Source organism: Octopus sinensis, unplaced genomic scaffold (assembly GCF_006345805.1).
Source record: "Octopus sinensis unplaced genomic scaffold, ASM634580v1 Contig13117_ERROPOS91262, whole genome shotgun sequence".
Lineage (NCBI taxonomy): Eukaryota > Metazoa > Mollusca > Cephalopoda > Octopoda > Octopodidae > Octopus > Octopus sinensis.
In genome coordinates, this window is record NW_021832847.1 from 30398 (window position 1) to 52500 (window position 22103).

General features: G+C 42.4%; 1 protein-coding gene across 1 annotated transcript in view; it reads right to left on the bottom strand.

Annotated features, from left to right (window-relative positions):
• The window catches only part of LOC115229591 (4'-phosphopantetheine phosphatase), a 49270-nt gene that overhangs the window by 22623 nt on the left and 4544 nt on the right, over positions 1 to 22103 (bottom strand). The window contains exons 2-9 of the mRNA XM_029799919.2: positions 18684 to 18885; positions 16281 to 16360; positions 12084 to 12295; positions 10238 to 10421; positions 6549 to 6641; positions 3901 to 4063; positions 2269 to 2459; positions 318 to 399 (exon numbers count right to left, since the gene is read on the bottom strand). Of these exons, the coding sequence (XP_029655779.1) occupies positions 318 to 399; positions 2269 to 2459; positions 3901 to 4063; positions 6549 to 6641; positions 10238 to 10421; positions 12084 to 12295; positions 16281 to 16360; positions 18684 to 18873 (1195 nt within the window). The 5' untranslated portion in view covers positions 18874 to 18885. The remainder of the gene's footprint in view (positions 1 to 317; positions 400 to 2268; positions 2460 to 3900; positions 4064 to 6548; positions 6642 to 10237; positions 10422 to 12083; positions 12296 to 16280; positions 16361 to 18683; positions 18886 to 22103) is intronic.

Below are 22103 nucleotides of genomic sequence, written 5' to 3' on the forward strand. Positions count from 1 at the left end.
GCTTCCCAGACCCCAGTTAAACCGTCCAACCCATGCTAGCATGGAAAACGGACGCTAAATGATGATGATGATGATGATGATGATGAGTGATCCCGAGACCAAGGCCTCTCTACTACGATTTTTAAGGAATGTGGTGGAAAGCTAGCTCAAGGAGGCAGGGACCTACAATGTGAATTTTCTGATTGCCAATGAGAAAGGGCAATCAGAAAATTTATCCCAATAAATTTTATACAACCCATGGAAACATGGATGTCATGATGATGATGATGATGATGATAATGATGATCTCAACATATAAACAATCAGATCTGACTTACCATCTTCTTCTGCACCAATGAGGAAAGATCCGACGGCACCAAGGTAACCTTCGTGTCGAAGAAACAACGCTTCAGTCTTTGTCTAGAAAATGGTAAAATTCAAGAAAAAAAGAGGAAAAAGTGAATACCATAAGAACAAGTTGGGTGACAGTAAGAAGAATATTTTAATTAACCCTTTAATTAACATATTTCTCGTAAAATAATTAAGTTTGAGAAATATGAAGAATTTAGTAAAATAACTGTCATTATTCGGCCAATGTTTGGAATATAAACTGACATAGAATTTTGGTGGAAAGCTTTAATTTGGATCACTTTTATAGCAACCACATGGTTCTGGGTTCAGTCCCTCTGCATGACACCTTGGGCAAGTGTCTTCTACTATAGCCTTGGGCTGACCAAAGCCTTCTGAGTGGATTTGGTAGACGGAAACTGAAAGAAGCCCATCATTTATACAGGAGTTGGACAAAATAATGAAAATATAGTATCATAATTTTGAAATCTCTATAAAAACCATCAAAAGCTTGTTTATTTTTATGTTTTTTGATTTATTATTAGTGTTCCTTAATGTTTTGCTAAAATTGCTGTTTCTTTTCAGATATCATCAGAAAAAGGTAATTAAACTTCATTAGTTAGACAGATCTATCGGACTTTCAAAGAGGTCAAATTGTTGGTGCTCGTATGGTAGGTGCTAGCATTACGAAAACAGCCAAAATGTTTGGTGTATCAAGAAGTACTGTCTCAAAAGTAATGACAGGCTTTGAAAAAGAGAGAAAAACTTTGTCGAAACAAAACTCTGGAAGAAAACCAAAACTTTCAGATCGGGATTGTCGGACTCTTATGTGAATTGTTAGAAAGGATCTTGTACAGCTCCCAAAATTACTGCAGAGCTTAATGACAACCTCAAGAACCCAGTTTCCACAAAAACTGTTTGCCGGGAGCTGCACAAATCTGAATTTCATGGGAGGGCTGCAACCAGAAAACCACTACTTTCAAAAACAAACGTTGCAAAGCGTTTAGAGTGGAGTAAAATCCTACAGAATTGGTCCCTAGCAGCAATAATAGATAGTCCAGTTGTAATAAAGAAATAGGTATTTCGTCTGCCGCTACGTTCTGAGTTCAAATTCTGCCAAGGTTGACTTTGCCTTTCATCCTTTTGGGGTCGATTAAATAGGTTCCAGTTACGCACTGGAGTTGATGTAATCAACTTAATACATTTATCTGTCCTTGTTTGTCCCCTCTAAGTTTAACCCCTAGTGGGTAATAAAGAAATAGGTATTTCGTCTGCCGTTACGTTCTGAGTTCAAATTCCGCTGAGGTCGACTTTGCCTTTCATCCTTTCGGGGGTCGATTAAATAAGTACCAGTTATGCACTGGAGTTGATGTAATCAACTTAATACATTTATCTGTCCTTGTTTGTCCCCTCTAAGTTTAACCCCTAGTGGGTAATAAAGAAATAGTATTTCGTCTGCCGTTACGTTCTGAGTTCAATTCCGCTGAGGTCGACTTTGCCTTTCATCCTTTCGGGGGTCGATTAAATAAGTACCAGTTATGCACTGGAGTTGATGTAATCACTTAATACATTATCTGTCCTTGTTTGTCCCCTCTAAGTTTAACCCCTAGTGGGTAATAAAGAAATAGGTATTTCGTCTGCCGTTACGTTCTGAGTTCAAATTCCGCTGAGGTCGACTTTGCCTTTCATCCTTTCGGGGGTCGATTAAATAAGTACCAGTTACGTACAAACACTGACCCGCACCACACCACCAAGCTATGCTCAGTATCACTGACCATCACCACCACCACCACCATCATTATCATCACTATTGGCTACTAGCATGTTATAGTCAGTCTTACAGCCACTCCACTACTGACCTGTGGTCACTATTCCCACCACTACCCCTACAACTGACCGACAGCCAAACTAAGAACCAAAGCCACTCACTCACTCACTCACCTTGGACCAATATTTGATGGAACCGCTGAGTATGTGCATGGTCAGCGGGTTGCTGCGGATGAATCCGCCACCAAAGTAGATCTTATTGCAGTGATGTAGTTCTGCATAGAGGGATGAAATCTGTCCGATGTCGTTGCAGATAAGAAAGAGGAGGCTGGAGATTGCATCGGCCGACTTGTAATTTGCATCATCTAGACAAAGTAGACCAAAATTGTGAGAGATTACATTTGGGAGTCAGGTACAGGGTTTCCTTATACATTTTTAAAGGAAGTGGAGTGACCGGGGTCAGTTTTATTGACACTTAAAACTCTGGCATTTAAACTAGTCAATGTGTTTTACCCGTTTTATGTCCAAAATGGCTAGATCTGACCTCTTACACGTACCCTACAATGCCATTCTAAAAATACACAATCACATTATCGACATCTCAAAGCTATGAGATAAAGCATGATTAATTAAAAACGTGTGATTAAATAAGCTTAACATTTGAGGGAGTAATCTGAATGCTAAGGGTCAAGCCAACCATGTCCAGCCCAAATTTTCCACCCGTTTTATCTCCAAACTGACCATATCCAATACATCACACCTACCCTACAATGTCGTTCTAAAAATAAACAATAGCATCGTTCAAATCTCAAAGTTATGAAATAATGTATGATTAACTCAAAACAATGTGTGCATGTGTGTGTGTAGGTGCAAATATCATCATCATCATCATCATTTAGCGTCCGTTTTCCATGCTAGCATGGGTTGGACAGTTCAACTGGGGTCTGGGAAGCCAGAAGGCTGCACCAGGCCCAGTCTGATCTGGCAGTGTTTCTACAGATGGATGCCCTTCCTAATGCCAACCACTCCGTGAGTGTAGTGGGTGCTTTTTATGTGTCACCGGCACAGAGGCCAGGCAAGGCTGGCAACGGCCACGATCGGATGGTGCTTTTTACGTGCCACTGGCATGGAAGCCAGTCGGGGCGGCGCTGGCAATGGCCACGTCACTGGCAACGGCAAATATACACATACATATTTCGGTTTTGGATTTGGTTTGCAAAATTCTTTTTATGAGTTTGTGTGTTGAAGCATATTCTGTTGTGTCTGTGGAGAGTCATTTTCTTCTTGTGCCTTATAATATAACACACTCACCGGTAAAATTTCCACAACGAAAATTTTAGGAAAATGAAAATAAGAAATAAGTGGAAATTTTACCAGTGAAGTCCCACTGCGTGGCACTTTGAGCAGGTGTCTTCTACTGTAGCCCCGAGCCAACCGAAGCTTTGTGATTGAATTCGGTAGGCGGAAGTTACTGCCGTGTGTGTATGTGTGCATATAGCTGCTCAGTGAATCTCCAAAAGAGAGAGTGTTAAATTATAAGGCACAAAAAGAAAATGACTCTCCCCAGACACAACAGAATACACATACATACACACACACATAAATACATGCACACATAAATACACACACACATAAATACACACATATACACTTGTCTTCGCAATCACACACAATATATATATATGTATGTATGTATATATACAAATCTTCATAATCACATACACACACAACTTCACAGACACAGATACACACACCTAACCACTCATGTACATAACTGACAGATCTACACACATCGGTGGAACTCACCTGTTATGTCGTGTCTCAGGTAAGGGGCTTTACCAAAGCTACTAGCCAGAAGTTCGGCAGGTAAGTTAAGGGCTGTGGTATTCAATCCATAGATGTCCTTCACCAACATATCCACATTTTGGCTGTTGCCCTCTTCAGCCAGAAGCAGCAACTCATTAAAGCTCTTTGCAGGTCACATTTCACAATTGGTACAAGTGTAGATGTATATGTGTGTGTGTGTGTGAGTTTGTTGTGTAGGGAGGTTGTTCATATGTATATGTAGTGTGTGTGTGTGTATATGTATGCATGTGGTTGTGAGTGTGTGTTTTCAATAAAGAAAGAGAGAAGATCAAATATCAATATCAATCAAAACAACAACAAAATAATTACAACATAATAATAATAATAATAATAATAATAAATGCCCAGATGCAGTACCAGGCAATGGCTCTCATGGCTTCTGATCTTAACTGATTGGAAGTGTTATCATGTACATTGTTCTGTCTTGGTATAAAAGATGGGTTACAGCAAATATTCTGCTCAATACCACAGATTTGCTTGTCAGTTGTTTGACCTTAACCAGTTGAGCATGTCCCTTGGTGGCTGATGATATGTGCATCTCTGATCACGAGCAGAAGTAGTGGGGGAGCATCATAGCCATGTGTTGAGAGGGATTCTTTGGAGTTTGAATAATTCACCTCTGGAAACATAGGTGTTTCGTTCAACATCCTTAAACAATCCTTATTGAGGGATGGGCCACTTGACCAGAAGAAATTTCTAACTGGGCCCCACCTGCAAGGTTATGCACTGTTTATCTTGATATGAAATCACCATGTCGCACACATTTGGTTGTGATGCATGTGCCTGGTATCAGACGGGTAATCATGATGGGTATACTGGGCTTCGTATATTTTACCCCAGTGTCACTTTGATGGCATGCACTGCTCTCTCACTAAATAATAATAATAATAATAATAAAAAGGGAGAATTTGGAGAATGAGAGCAAATTTGAAATAGAAAGAATTTGGAGCATGAAAACGGTGAAGGCTATGCCTATAATAATTGGTGTGTTTGGAACTGTAAGCAAAGATGCAGACAAATGGCTGAAGAAGATTGGAATTGAATGCCTGGTAGAGCCTAACAGAAAGTTTGTCTCTTAGAGATAGCAAGGATTATCAGGAGGGTTCAACACACTTGAATGTTTGTTTTTTCTTATTCCTCTCTGCTGAAGAGCGTACGCTCAAAACATAAAAGACTTTCTCATTTTACCCGAGCGTCAAAATACACCTACATGTTGTTTATACACTTGTCTTCATCTTTTGTTTTTCTGCAAATTTCTATTACATAAAGACCCCCTTCGGTCATGAATGACCATGGGATTGCACCTAGAAAGTTACCCTCCTAGACACAAGTCCGGGCAAGGTTGTTTATGGAAGACCAGCAGTCGCCCATGCATACCGGCCTACCCTCTCCACGCCACCAGTGTTATCCAAGGGAAAGACAAAGGTCGATACAGCTTGGCACCTGTGACGTCGCAACTCATTTCTACAGCTGAGTGAACTGGAGCAACGTGAAATAAAGTGCTTTGCTCAAGAACACGACACGCAGCCCGGTCCGGGATTCGAGCTCACAACCTCACGATCGTAAGCTCGATGCTCTAACCACTGAGCCATGCGCCTTCACTTCTATTACATACATACATATACAAGTACATAAACATGTGCCAAGCAGGAGCACAACTGATGCTATATTCCTAGCCTTGAATATAGCATGTCCCCCCTGTCATACAAGTAAGGTTATTCATTTCCAGTCCTCCATGAAATTTTGTGAAAGCAACATGTCTTACCATGGAGAAATACTACCATGTATGGATACAAGTGAGGGCTGGTAACGGGAATGCCTCAATGTGTTCTGGGGTCCATCCACCCCCATCAAAGCATGGAAAGGGGACATTAAAATCACCACCATCGTCAACATCACCATTATCATCTTCCACTCACTTTGTACACAAGCATGGCTTGGACAGGTTGTCATGGCAGCGAGCTGGCGGAAACGTTAGCACGCCGGGCGAAATGCTTAGCGGTATCTCGTCTGCCGTTACATTGTGAGTTCAAATTCCGCCGGGGTCGACTTTGCCTTTCATCCTTTCGGGGTCGATAAATTAAGTACCAGTTACGCACTGGGGTCAATGTAATCGACTTAATACCTATGTCTGTCCTTGTTTGTCCCCTCAATGTTTAGCCCCTTGTGGGCAGTAAAGAAATAGGTATTTTGTCTGCCGTTACGTTCTGAGTTCAATTTCCACTGAGGTCGACTTTGCCTTTCATCCTTTCGGGGTCGATAAATTAAGTACCAGTTACACACTGGGGTCGATGTAATCAACTTAATACCTATGTCTGTCCTTGTTTGTCCCCTCTATGTTTAGCCCCTTGTGGGTAATAAAGAAATAGGTTGTCATGGTCTGAAGTACTTTTTATTCAGAATTGCTGCCCTTCCAGACAATTCCGAGGACTGCATCTTACTCGTGCATTCCAATTTCAAACATAGTTCTATAGCTAAATGCTCTTCCTTACATTGACCACTTTACAGTGAGCAATAGGTGTATTTTACTGTGGCACCAACACTAGGAGGGTGCCATGAACAGCAAACAAAAACAAACCAATCATTACCTTTCCTTTGGTAAGTAATGAACCAAGACCCCAAAAAGTGGCGCCGCCAGTGGCTGTTCCTCCGACCCATTCGTATTTATTCTCGGATTCAACCTAGGGATAAAAAAAAGAGAGAAATTACAAGAAATAACACAATTAAAGCAGGGTATTACAAAAGTTTAACAAGTTCCTTAAAATATTGGGCACAAAAGATTACTACATAAATAATCATTCTCAAGGACATGCTTAACCCTTTAGTGTTCAGATTATTCAATCAAACATAATGCTTATTGATTCCCATTGATTTGAATTAATCATGCATTATCTCATATCTTCAAGATCTTGATGGTGTAATTACTTAATGTAGAATAACATTGTAGGGTAGGTGTGAGAGCCTGGATCTGGTCAGTTTGAACATAAAACAGATTAAATATTTTGGCCGGATATGGCCGGTTTAAATACTAAAGGGTTAAGATAGTTTCCAGAAGGAATTATTAAACAGTTCAGTGGGATATTGGTATTGGTATTGTATCTGTATATTCAAACCAATATCCCAGTGAACTGTTTAATAATTCCTTCTGGAAACTATTCCTTCCAATATTTTAAGTATTTATAGGCATGAGGTTAGAAAGGAAAGCTATGTGGGTGGGACGTTTGTTTTTGGAACCCAGTGCCTTACTGCATGTCTGTCGGTAAGCTAATATCTTGTGAGTGAAAATGGTAGATGAAAACCGAAGTTCATCAGGTGTGTGTTTGTATGTATATATGTATGTATGTATATGTATGAGGGGTCACTGAAAAGTTCCTGGCTTTTGGTAACAGAAAATACAGGAGGATCAGTTAATTGTGATTTTATTCACAAAAATCAATGGAAATTGTAGTTGTGATCCCTGTGCAGGTAGCACGTAAAAAGCACCATCTGAACGTGGCCGTTGCCAGCCTTCTCTGGCCCCTGTGCCGGTAGCACATAAAAAGCACCATCTGAACGTGGCCAATGCCAGCACCGCCTTGACTGGCTTCCGTGCCGGTAGCACATAAAAAGCACCATCTGAACGTGGCCGTTGCCAGCCTTCTCTGGCCCCTGTGCCGGTAGCACGTAAAAAGCACCATCTGAACGTGGCCAATGCCAGCCTTCTCTGGCCCCTGTGCCAGTAGCACATAAAAAGCACCATCTGAACGTGGCCAATGCCAGCCTTCTCTGGCCCCTGTGCCAGTAGCACATAAAAAGCACCATCTGAACGTGGCTGTTGCCAGCCTTCTCTGGCCCCTGTGCCGGTAGCACATAAAAAGCACCATCTGAACATGGCCGATGCCAGCCTTCTCTGGCCCCTGTGCCGGTAGCACATAAAAAGCACCATCTGAACGTGGCCGATGCCAGCCTTCTCTGGCCCCTGTGCCGGTAGCACATAAGAAGCACCAGCTGAACGTGGCCGTTGCCAGCCTTCTCTGGCCCCTGTGCCGGTAGCACATAAAAAGCACCATCTGAACATGGCCGATGCCAGCCTTCTCTGGGCCCTGTGCCGGTAGCACATAAAAAGCACCATCTGAACGTGGCCAATGCCAGCCTTCTCTGGCCCCTGTGCCGGTAGCACATAAAAAGCACCATCTGAACATGGCCGATGCCAGCCTTCTCTGGGCTCTGTGCCGGTAGCACATAAAAAGCACCATCTGGACGTGGCCGATGCCAGCCTTCTCTGGCCCCTGTGCCGGTAGCACATAAAAAGCACCAGCTGAACGTGGCCAATGCCAGCCTTCTCTGGCCCCTGTGCCAGTAGCACATAAAAAGCACCATCTGAACGTGGCCAATGCCAGCCTTCTCTGGCCCCTGTGCCAGTAGCACATAAAAAGCACCATCTGAACGTGGCCAATGCCAGCCTTCTCTGGCCCCTGTGCCGGTAGCACATAAAAAGCACCATCTGAACGTGGCCAATGCCAGCCTTCTCTGTCCCCTGTGCCAGTAGCACATAAAAAGCACCATCTGAACGTGGCCAATGCCAGCCTTCTCTGGCCCCTGTGCCAGTAGCACATAAAAAGCACCATCTGAACGTGGCCAATGCCAGCCTTCTCTGGCCCCTGTGCCGGTAGCACATAAAAAGCACCATCTGAACGTGGCCGATGCCAGTGCCGCCTTGACAGGCTTCTGTGCCAGTGGCACGTAAAAAGCACCAACCGATCATAGCTGTTGCCAGCCTCGCCTGGCACGTAAAAAGCACCCACTACACTCATGGAGTGGTTGGCGTTAGGAAGGGCATCCAGCCGTAGAAACACTGCCAGATCAGACTGGAGCCTGGTGCAGCCTCCTGGCTTCCCAGACCCCGGTCGAACTGTCCAACCCATGCTAGCATGGAAAACGGACGTTAAACAATGATGATGTTGACACTTCCCTCTCAGATTCACATCCAGAAACTGGTTACCAATGTATTCACTTTAAAACAAATAAATTTTTGGCTAAATATCAGTGTTTTTTTCGGTCTTTTTCCTGCCTGTCTCAAAGAGGCATTCACACATGACATAAGAGGGTAGAGGGCAGGACAGTTAGATTGAGAGCAGAGGTGTGGTATGGTGGAAGAAGTGGGGTAGAGTGGTGGGCAGAGGAATTATGCTGTGGGCAGAGTCATGTGGTGGGATAGCGTGAAGAGCAGAGGAGTCACATAGTAGGCAAATATGCCATGTGATGGGTAGAGGAGTCATATAGTGGACAGAGGAGTCGTGTAGTGGGCAAATATGCCATGTGATGGGTAGAGGAGTCATATAGTGGGTAGGGCAGAGGAGTCATGTAGTGGACAGAGGAGTCGTGTAGTGAGCAAATATGCCATGTGATGGGTAGAGGAGTCATATAGTGGGTAGGGCAGAGGAGTCATGTAGTGGACAGAGGAGTCATGTAGTGGGTAGAGGAGTCGTGTAGTGGGCAAATATGCCATGTGATGGGTAGAGGAGTCATATAGTGGGTAGGGAAGAGGAGTCATGTAGTGGACAGTGGAGTCATGTAGTGGGTAGAGGAGTCATGTAGTGGGCAAATATGCCATGTGATGGGTAGAGGAGTCATAGTGGGTAGGGCAGAGGAGTCATGTAGTGGACAGAGGAGTCGTGTAGTGGGCAAATATGCCATGTGATGGGTAGAGGAGTCATGTAGTGGGTAGGGCAGAGGAGTCATGTAGTGGACAGAGGAGTCATGTAGTGGGTAGAGGAGTCATGTAGTGGGCAAATATGCCATGTGATGGGTAGAGGAGTCATATAGTGGGTAGGGCAGAGGAGTCATGTAGTGGACAGAGGAGTCGTGTAGTGGGCAAATATGCCATGTGGTGGGTAGAGGAGTCATATAGTGGGTAGGGCAGAGGAGTCATGTAGTGGACAGAGGAGTCGTGTAGTGGGCAAATATGCCATGTGATGGGTAGAGGAGTCATATAGTGGGTAGGGAAGAGGAGTCATGTAGTGGACAGAGGAGTCGTGTAGTGGGCAAATATGCCATGTGATGGGTAGAGGAGTCATAGTGGGTAGGGCAGAGGAGTCATGTAGTGGACAGAGGAGTCGTGTAGTGGGCAAATATGCCATGTGATGGGTAGAGGAGTCATGTAGTGGGTAGGGCAGAGGAGTCATGTAGTGGACAGAGGAGTCATGTAGTGGGTAGAGGAGTCATGTGATGAGCAGAGGAGGTGTGTGGTGACCAGTGGGGTAGTGTGACATCAACAAAAAAAAACTCTGAAACTGACCTTGGTAATAATTACACCGGAGCCAATGTTGACCAGCAAGAAAGGATAAAGGATCGAGTCGACTCCTTGGAACTTACACTCAGGATCTTGGTATCTTTGGAAAATAAAGGCCTCATCTGGAATGTTCTTCAACAGGAAATTACAGCCCTTAATTAGGCAATTCACTTCATTTTCCATTAAAAGTCTGTAACAAAGCAAATATTCAAGGTTTCAATAAACCAAATGTCTTAATCAAGGGACTGGAGACATATTCTTGAAAAAGGGAATGGAAGTCCAAGCATGGCCATCATTTTGAAGGCAGTCTTTCAAAGATTGAAAAGGGTTATTTAGGAAGGTTACCCATTGTGCAGCAAATTGAGTAAGTGTCTTCCACTATAGCACCACACCAGCCAAAGCCTTGTGAGGGGATTTGGTAGATGGAAACTGAAAGAAGCCCATGGTGTGTGTGTGTGTGTGTGTGCGTGCGTGCGTGTATGTCTTCTTTCTGCTATAAGAGCATTTTCCTTCAAAAACTGAAGAAAACAATCTCCTTGCTGTTTCTGAAATAATTCCACTCTCGGTGAAGACATATCGAATATAATATTCTTTTCTACTCTAGACACAGAGCCCGAAATTTTGGGGGAGGGTTCAGTCGATTAGATCAATCCCAATACGCACTGGTACTTCATTTATCGACCCCGAAATGATGAAAGGCAAAGTCAACCTAAGTGAAATTTGAACTCAGAACATAAAAACAGATGAAATACCACTAAGCACTATTCACCTTGCTTGTGCTTGTGCCACGAAAAAAGCACTACGTCCACTCTGCTGAGTGGTTGGTGTCAGGAAAGGCATCCAGCTGTAAAAATCCTGCCGAAACAGTTACAGGAGTCTGGTGCAGGCTTCAGCCTGGCCAGCTCTTGTGAAACCGTCCCACCCATGCTAGCATAGAAGGCAGAGGTTAAACGATGATGATGATATATATATATATAGGCGCAGGAGAGGCTGTGTGGTAAGTAGCTTGTTTACCAACCACATAGTTCCAGGTTCAGTCCCACTGCGTGGTACCTTGGGCAAGTGTCTTCTACTATAGCCTCGGGCCGACCAAAGCCTTGTGAGTGGATTTGGTAGACAGAAACTGAAAGAAGCCCGTCGTATATATGTATATATATATATATATATATATATATATATATATATGTGCATGTTTCGGTTTGTGTGTCTGTGTTTGTCCCCCTAGCATCACTTTACAACCAATGCTGGTGTGTTTATGTCCCCGTTACTTAGCAGTTCGGCAAATGAGACCGATAGAATAAGTACTGGGCTTACAAAAAGAATAAGTCCCGGGGTCGAGTTGCTCGATTAAAGGCGGTGCTCCAGCATGGCCGCAGTCAAATGACTGAAACAAGTAAAAGAGTAAAAGAGATATATATACATACATACATAAATATATGCATAAATATATACATATATATGCATGTGTGTGTATACACATACACACACATATAGATACTATTTTATTAAAGCCCAAAAACACTTAGTGTTACTCATGAGTCTTATGTTACCATTCATCAAACAGGTTTGATAATACAGACTAACCTGTCTTTGTGTTTGTATTGTGTGTGTCCTCTATTACCACTTAACATGTGTTGGTTTGTTTACATCCCCAGAGCTTACCAATTCAGCAAAAGAGACCAATAAAATAAGTGGCAGGCTTAAAAACAAAAATTAGTACTGGGGTTGATTTGTTTCACTAAACCCGTCAACTTTGTGCCCCAGTATGGCCACATTCTGAAACAATTGACTGAAACAATTAAAAGAACAGAGATAAATACAGGGAGAGAGTTTAAACTAAAGAAACACTTACTCTAGACCTAATTTCTTCTCAATAAGATCCTTGTGCTTCCAGGAACCCCCACCTGTAGCCTTAATACTTTTGGTCTTCAGGGCATTGGTACTCTTGAGAAGATTCTCTTGTATGTAATCAATGCAGGTTTCGATATATTTTGTTTCAAATTGAATGAAATATAGACGTGGGACATACTCATCGGTTTCTGAGACTTCATAGATACTGGTGGACTGTAAAATAAGCAGAAATTAATACAATAAGATAAGAATTTATGATTCGAAATTGAACCAATCCTATGACTGGCACCCGGCAGATGCCAGGACCCCTGGACTGGAGATATGTAAAAAGCACTATCCGAATCGTGGCCGATGCCAGCGCCGCCTCGACTGGCTTCCGTGTCGGTGGCACGTAAAAAGCACCATCCGAATCGTGGCCGAAGCCAGTGTCGCCTCGACTGGCTTCCGTGTCGGTGGCACGTAAAAAGCACCATCCGAATCGTGGCCGAAGCCAGTGCCGCCTCGACTGGCTTCCGTGTCGGTGGCACGTAAAAAGCACCATCCGAATTGTGGCCGAAGCCAGTGCCGGTGGCACGTAAAAAGCACCATCCGAATCGTGGCCGAAGCCAGTACCGCCTCGACTGGCTTCCGTGTCGGTGGCACATAAAATGCACCAATCCGACCGTGGCCGATGCCAGCCTCGCCTGGCACCAGTGCAGGTGGCACGTAAAAAGCACCCACTACACTCACGGAGTGGTTGGCGTTAGGAAGGGCATCCAGCTGTAGAAACATTGCCAGATAAGACCGGAGCCTGGTGCAGCCTTCTGGCTTCCCAGATCCCCGGTCGAACCGTCCAACCCATGCTAGCATGGAGAATGGACGTTAAACGATGATGATGATGATGATGAAATACAGTTGTGTATTCAAAGCGATGAGGAATTATTCAAAAAATACCTTAGGAATGAGAATCCATAAGCGGAAAGTGTAACCTCTTGAAAGAGCTGTTCTTCACTCCTGCTCTAGAGTGTCAGCTGCGGGATCACTCCGAAAAGCTCTATCTGCGACGATTTCATCTCAATCGAAAGAGAGGGCCTTCTCCGTCCAGGTTGCGGATCCATGGAATAAGCTGCCGGACGAGATAGTGAAGATGCCGACGACCACTCGGTTCAAAGTCTCTCTTGACCAGAAATGGCCTGAACTCTTTGCATGAACACCCTCCCTGTACATAACTCCCTGTCCCCCTACATGGCCTCACAACATCATAAGCGGAAAGTATAACCTCTCGAAAGAGCTGTTCTTCACTCCTGCTTCAGAGCGTCGGCTGCGGGGTCACTCCGAAAAGCTCTATCTACGACGATTTCATCTCAATCGAAGGAGAGGGGCTTTCTCCGTCCAGGTTGCGGATCCGTGGAATAAGCTGCCGGACGAGATAGTGAAGATGCCGACGACCACTCGGTTCAAAGTCTGTCTTGACCAGAAATGGCCTGAACTCTTTGCATGAACACCCTCCCTGTACATAACTCCATGTCCCCCTACATGGCCTTGCTTTTTGCTTTTTGAGCCAAAAAATTAACTTAAATTAACCCAGGTTCGAAATTTCACCCAAGACACCTGATGAAGGCTGGAGAGTATATCAGCCGAAACGTTGTGTTAAAAACAAACAAGATGAGGACAAATATCCATCAAATGTAAATAATGTAAATAATGTGCATTTATGAAATTCAGAAATTTTGTGTTTGTGTCCAGCATGCAAGAAGACCACTGGAAGAGAGGCACTCCTCAGCTTTTACATTATTTACATGCAACGGATATTTGTCCTCATCTTCTTTGTTGTTATACCCTCCAGCCTTCTCCAGGTGTCTTGGGGAAATTTCAAACCTGGGTTCTCATTCCTAAGATATTTTTTGATGTTATTATTATTATTATATTATTATTATTATTGTTCAGGTCACTGCTTGGAATCGAACTCGGAATCTTGGGGTTAGAGCGCGGGCTACTAACCCCAAGATTCCGAGTTTGATTCCAAGCAGTGACTTAAACAATAACAATAATAATAATATGAAGTATATTTGCCACTTAAATGTGGCTAACCACTAAGGGTGAATGCTACTGTAGCTTGTAGCCCCAGGAGAACATCTTCTCCAGCTGGCTTTAGACACACACTTTCTGTGCCCTATCAGTATTTGCAAAGGGAAGCCATCCTTCCCATTGTCGACTTGACATGATATGCATGACCTGGGTTTCTGGGTATTTACCTGTTGTCAGTGCACAACAATCACCCATCTTCGATGCGAAGGGGTCTCAATGCAAATACATATATCCTTTTTCCAGTGACAAATAATAATAATAATAACATCGAAAAATACCTTAGGAATTTCCCAAAGACACCTGATGAAGGCTGGAGGGTACATCAGCTGAAACGTTGAGTTAACAACATACAAGATGAGGACAAATATCTCTCGAATGTAAATAATGTAAATAATGTACATAATTCCTCATCACTTAAATATAGAACTGTATCCTCAGCTTTCATTAAAGCATCTTTTTAGGAGAAGGTCACTTTGATATAAAACCAGACATACAAGAAATGGCATTTGACATTTTGGAGATCTTTCGCTTGAGCTTCAGATTATGGCACTTCCACAATCTTGAGTCTGTGACCAATATTGGCACTGAATATCTTGCCCCCAGCTTGTCTCTGGATTATGTCAATGGGATGGAGAGGGTCTCAGGTGCTGGGCAAGCCTTATTGCTAACATTTCGCATGGGTAATGGTCAGTTCCCCCTCCATGGACAGTGAGGCTCACCAATGGAGAGGTTCTTAAGCAGATCAGGCCAAAAATGTCGCTAGAAGCTAGGATCACCAAGCATATATTGGCATATTTCGGTCATATTATGCGGAGAAAATCCCTGGAGAAGGACATCATGCTCGGAATGGTCAGCGGCAGGAGTAGAAGAGGCCGACCAATGGAGAAGTTCTTAAGCAGATCAGGCCGAAAATGTCGCTAGAAGCTAGGATCACCAAGCATAGATTGGCATATTTCGGTCATATTATGCAGAGAAAATCCCTGGAGAAGGACATCATGCTCGGAATGGTCAGTGGCAAGAGATGAAGAGGCCGACCAAGAAGCCACTGGCTTGACACCATCAAGAGTAGATACCGGAATGGACATGGACAATCTGAAAGTGGCCCAGGATAGAACTGACTGGAGGACACTGATCCAACAAGTAACCGAGAGTCGACTTCGACTGAGTGGATAGATAGATAGATGGAGCTCGGAATGGTCAGTGGCAAGAGAGGAAGAGGCCGACCAAGAACCCGCTGGCTTGACACCATCAAGAGTGATACCGGAATGGACATAGCCAATCTGAAACTGACTGGAGGACACTGATCCAACGAGTGACCGAGAGTCGACTTCAACTGAGCGGATAGAGAGAGAGAGAATGGTCAGTTATAAGGTTAAATGCCTTATAGCAGTGTTTCTCAAACTGTTTTTTTATAATGATGCCAATATTGGTCACAGGCTCAAGATTGTGGAAGTGCCATAATCTGAAGTTCAAGCGAAAGATCTCCAAAATGTCAAATGCCATTTCTTGTATGTCTGGTTTTATATCAAAGTGACCTTCTCCCAGAAACATGCTTTAACGAAAGCTGAGGATACAGTTCTATATTTAAGAGATGAGGAATTATGTACATTATTTACATTATTTACATTCGAGAGATATTTGTCCTCATCTTGTTTGTTGCTAACACAACCTTTCGGCTGATATACCCTCCAGCCTTCTTCAGGTGTCTTGAGGAAATTTCGAACCTGGGTTCTCATTCCTAAGGTATTTTTCGATGTTATTATTATTATTATTATTGTTCAGGTCACTGCTTGGAATCGAACTCGGAATCTTGGGGTTAGTAGCTCACGCTCTTAACCACTATGCCCGTGAGCATATGGCGTAGTGGTCAAGAGCGTGGGCTACTAACCCCAAGATTCTGAGTTCGAGTCCAAGCAGTAATCTGAACAATTGATTGATTGATTGATTCTAGTTTCAGCTCATGAGCTGTGGCCATGCTGGGGCACCGCCATTTAATAATAATAATAATAATAATAATGATAATAATAATAAAATTTATGTGACAGAAGGAGTGAAGTACTGGTTTAAACCCTAATGGTAATCAACCTGCCTGGGTTAGGTGCATCAGGTCATCGCAGACGTGGTCACTCACCTTGTTGGGCACTTCCTCGGATACTAAGAATGATTTCTGATGAACCAGAGAACAGTAAGCAATTTTGGCTAAAGAACCTCCTGCAAAAAAAAAATGAAATAAAAATATAAAAATAAAGAAAGCAATAAATATGATATCACACACGCATGTGTGTGTGTGTGTGGTGTGTGTGTGTGAGTGTGTGTAAGCCTCTAAGTGTATATGTGAGGCACATATACACTTATATACATATATACTCTAAGTGTATATGTGTGAGTGTAAATGCTTCTTTGTGTGTATATGTGCCTATGTGTGTTTATGTGTGTGGCTGTGTGTGTGTGTATGCCTGTTTGTGTGCATGCACATACACATGTGCATATGTGAGAAACTCGTGTGTGTGTGTGTGTGTGTGCATCTGTATATGTGCATTTGTGTGTGTGTGTGTGTGCATCTGTGTATGTGCATTTGTGTGTGTGTGTGTGTGTGTGTGTGTGCATGTTTGGGTGTGTTTCTGTGTGTGTGTGCATGTGTGTGTGTATGTTTCTCAGTGTGTGTGTATGTGTGTGTGTGTGCATGTTTGGGTGTGTTTCTGTGTGTGTGTATGTGTGTGTGCATGTTTGGGTGTGTTTCTGTGTGTGTGTATGTGTGTGTGTATGTTTGGGTGTGTTTCTGTGTGTGTGTGTGTGTGTGTGTGCATGTTTGGGTGTGTTTCTGTGTGTGTGTATGTGTGTGTGTGCATGTTTGGGTGTGTTTCTGTGTGTGTGTATGTGTGTGTGCATGTTTGGGTGTGTTTCTGTGTGTGTGTATGTGTGTGTGTGCATGTTTGGGTGTGTTTCTGTGTGTGTGTATGTGTGTGTGTGCATGTTTGGGTGTGTTTCTGTGTGTGTGTATGTGTGTGTGTGCATGTTTGGGTGTGTTTCTGTGTGTGTGTATGTGTGTGTGTGTATGTTTGGGTGTAAGTTTCTCAGTGTGTGTGTGCACGCCTGCATGCACGTGTATGTGAGTAGATGTGTATGCATATATGTGTGTGTGCATGTATGTACGTGTGAAAAACGTCTGTGTATGTGTGTGTGTGTGCCTCTCTATGTGAATGTGTGTGTATGCCTCTGTGTGTATGTGCTTGTGTGTGTGTGTATCTACGTGAGAAAATTATGTGCATGTATGTGTGAGCACCTTGTGTGTAAGTGTGCACATGTGTGTGAGCATGTGTGTGTGTGTGTGTATGTGTGTGTGTACCCCCCCTGTCTGCCCCAGCTACAAATGTAAACATTATTACCATTTCCCCTGTAAACAAATCATCCAATGATGACATCACACCTTTGAAGGTCTGTGCCATATGTGAGTAAGAGATCCCTAACTTGAAGAGGTAAGGGTTAGAGACAGGAAAAGTACCCTGGCTGTAAAATAGTGTCTCAATAACACACTGGTGTAGGACATGGCATTATGGCAAATCAAACATGTATTTGCACTTCTCACGCACACACAAACATGCATACGCCTTCTCTCACACGCATAGACAAAGCACTCCCTCACATAGATACACATACACACACATACATACAACTATCACACATACAGAGATATAAATACATACATACACATATTCACACACACACACACACACATATATATATATATATATTATATATATATATATAATATATAATATATATATATATATATATATATATATATATATATATATATATATATATACTCTCACAGATAAACAAACATACACACACATATAGATACATACTTATACATACATACTTATACACTTATACACTTATACATACTTATACATACACAAATATACGCACACTTTCACACATACAGACATACCCACACATACTCTCACATATACACAAGACGTTCCCTCACAAATACAAATACATACGCAGGCACACACAAACAGACACACGGACAGACAGACAGTCACGTGTACACAGACACAGATGCATACACATACGTACACTCAAACATAGATATACACTCACTTACACATACTCACAGACACACGCATACACATATACACCACACAAGATATTCTCTCGCAAACACACGCACACACTTACACACACACAGTTACACAGACACACACACTTCCACACATACATACACACACACTTCCAAACACACACACACTTCCACACACACACACTTCCACACACACACACTTCCTCACACACAAACTTCCTCACACACACAAACACTTACACACACACACACACACACACTTCCACAAACACACGCACACATTTTCACACACTTACACACACACACACATACACACACTTACACACTTTCATACACACACACTTTCACACACTTACACACAGTTACACACACACACACACTTCCACACACACAAATCCCCCTCTGATACAAAATATAAACCTATAATAACCATCCTCCACTTACCAATATCTATGGCAATGCGCTGCGCATTCTTCAGATTCTTGAAGACTTTCTCGGATGGCAACTCAATTGGTTTGGTTTGTACGGATTCTTCCTGTCTTTGCAACCATGACGACGATGACGACGTTGATGATGCTACTGATGATGATGATGATTCTGCGTTCCCATTGTTATCCTTTTCGTTAGCTGACATCTTCGTAGATGACTGAAGAGAAAAAGGATTTTAGTGTGTGTGTGTATATATATATATTACTCTTTTACTTGTTTCAGTCATTTGCCTATGGCCATGCTGGAGCACCACCTTTAGTCGAGCATATCAACCCTGGGACTTATTCTTTGAAAGCCCAGTACTTATTCTATCAGTCTCTTTTGCCAAACCGCTAAGTAACGGGGACATAAACACACCAGCATCGGTTGTCAAGCAATGCTAGGGGGACAAACACAGACACACAAACACATACACACACACACATATATATATATATACATATATACAACAGGCTTCTTTCAGTTTCCGTCTACCAAATCCACTCACAAGGCATTGGTCGGCCCGGGGCTATAGCAGAAGACACTTGCCAAAGATGCCACACAGTGGGACTGAACCCGGAACCATGTGGTTGGTTAGCAAGCTACTTACCACACAGCCACTCCTGCGCCTATATCTATATATATATATATATGTAGGATAAAATTTTTTCGAAAAAATTCTTTTCCAAAAAAATTTTATCAATGGCCAGCATATTAAAAAATACCTTTAAAGGTTAAAATTATAAACAATTCATAAATAAGGGCAAACGAAAAAATTTCTAATGCCAAATATGCCGAAAAATTAACCATATAACTTTTTCACAATACGCACACTATTCGATAAAAGGTGGACAGAAATTTCTAAAAAATTCCATTATTACCATATCGAACCGATTTCAGGGCTAGCTTATAACAGCCCTCCCTTCATCAGTGATACATGTGGCAAAAGAAATAAATGAGATACTTACTCATACCCATGGAAGAAGCAAACACTAAGTCATGAGCACAATTAAGTACCCCAAATATATCCAAAATAGAAATACTCTAGCCCATTCGAGATACGTGCGATTTGAACTGATGCTCTCTCACAGAGTGAAAGAGTCCGGAAGTGAACGCTTAAATTTATATCTAATGTAGGATAAAATTTTTTCGAAAAAAATTCTTTTCCAAAAAAATTTTATCAATGGCCAGCATATTAAAAAATACCTTTAAAGGTTAAAATTATAAGCACTTCATAAATAAGGGCAAACGAAAAAATTTTTAATGCCAAATATGCCGAAAAATTGGACATATTGTCCATTAACCATGGGTATGAGTACGTAACTCATTTATTTCTTTTGCCACATGTATCACTGACGAAGGGAGGGCTGTTATAAGCTAACCCTGAAATCGGTCCGATATGGCAATAATGGAATTTTAGAAATTTTTTCGAGTAGCGTGCGTATTGTGAAAAAATTATATGATTAATGGACAATATGTCCAATTTTTCGGCATATTTGGCATTGGAAATTTTTTCCTTTGCCCTCATTTATGAATTATATATATATATATATATATATATATATATCAATAATAACAAAGGGTAAAATTAATTAATTAAGAAGTAATCAATAATTTCACCGAGTAGAATTCGGCATGAAATAAGGACCATTTCATGGTAAACTTAAGTAATATTTAATAATTAGGGTTCAGCAAAGATTTGCTTTACCACATACCGAAGTTTAGAAATAGCAGCCAAAAAACGTTAGCTATTTCTTCTACTTTAAAAAGGGACCCCCAGAAAAATGAAAACTATATATATATATATATATATACTCTCTCTTTTTTACTCTTTTACTTGTTTTAGTCATTTGACTGCGGCCATGCTGGACCACCACCTTTAGTTGAGCAAATCGACCCCAGGACTTATTTTTTTGTAAGCCCAGTACTTATTCTATCGGTCTCTTTTGCCGAACCGCTAAGTGACAGGGACATAAACACACCAGCATCGGTTGTCAAGCAATGCTAGGGGAACAAACACAGACACACAAACACACACACACATATATATATATACATATATACGACAGGCTTCTTTCAGTTTCTGTCTACCAAATCCACTCACAAGGCTTTGGTTGGCCCGAGGCTATAGTAGAAGACAATTGCCCAAGGTGTCATGCAGTGGGACTGAACCCGGAACCATGTGGTTGGTAAGCAAGCTACTTACCACACAGCCACTCCTGCGCCTATATGCACACAGCCACTCCTATGCTTATAGGCACACAGCCACTCCTATGCTTATAGGCACACAGCCACTCCTATGCCTATATCTACATGTATAGATAGATACACACACACATATATGAATTTGTTTTTTGTAATCTCAGTTGCTCTAAACAAAGCTATTTAATCATCATGTGTGCACAGTGACTTGACAGGTAGTGAAAGCAATGACTTTAGATTTGATAATTCAACAATCAACGATCATTGACCCTGAAAACATTACATCAAGAAAACGTAGAATATTTAATAAGGAGTGGCTGTGTGGTAAGTAGCTTGCTAACCAACCACATGGTTCCGGGTTCAGATATATATATATACATATATACGACGGGCTTCTTTCAGTTTAAGTCTACCAAATCCACTCACAAGGCATTGGTCGGCCCGGGACTATAGCAGAAGACACTTGCCCAAGATGTCACGCAGTGGGACTGAACCTGGAACCACACAGCCACTCTTGCACCTGTTCTGTTTTTCTTTCAATTAATTTTAAATATAACAAAGAATTTAGTAAAATAACTTCATCATCAACATCATCATCGCTTAACATCCGCTTTCCATGCTGGCATGGGTTGGACGATTGAACTATTGAACCAGATGGCTGCACCAGGCTCCAATCTGATCTGGCAGAGTTTCTACAGCTGGATGCCCTTCCTAATGCTAACCACTCCGAGAGTGTAGTGGGTGCTTTTACGTGCCACTGGCACAAGGGCCAGTTAGGTGATACTGGCAACGGTCACGTTCAAATGGTGCTTTTTATGTGCCACCTGCACAGGAGCCAGTCCAGTGGCACTGGCAATGACCTCACTCGAATGTTTTTTTCACGTGCCACCAGCACAAGTGCTAGTAAGGCGACACAGGTAATGATCACGCTCAAATGGTGTTTTTAACATGCCATAGGCATGGAGGCCAGCTTGTTGCTCTGGCAACGATCACGCTTGGATGGTGCTCTTAGCGCTCCACTAGCACAGATGCTAGTCATCGAATTTGATTTTGATTTCACTTGCCTCAACAGGTCTTCACAAGCAGAGTTTAGTGTCCAGCGAAGGAAAGGCAAGCATAAGTGGACTGGTTACACCCCTGGCATAGACCACAAGGTTCTAATATAGGTCTTTCTATCTATATCATGTGAAGTTT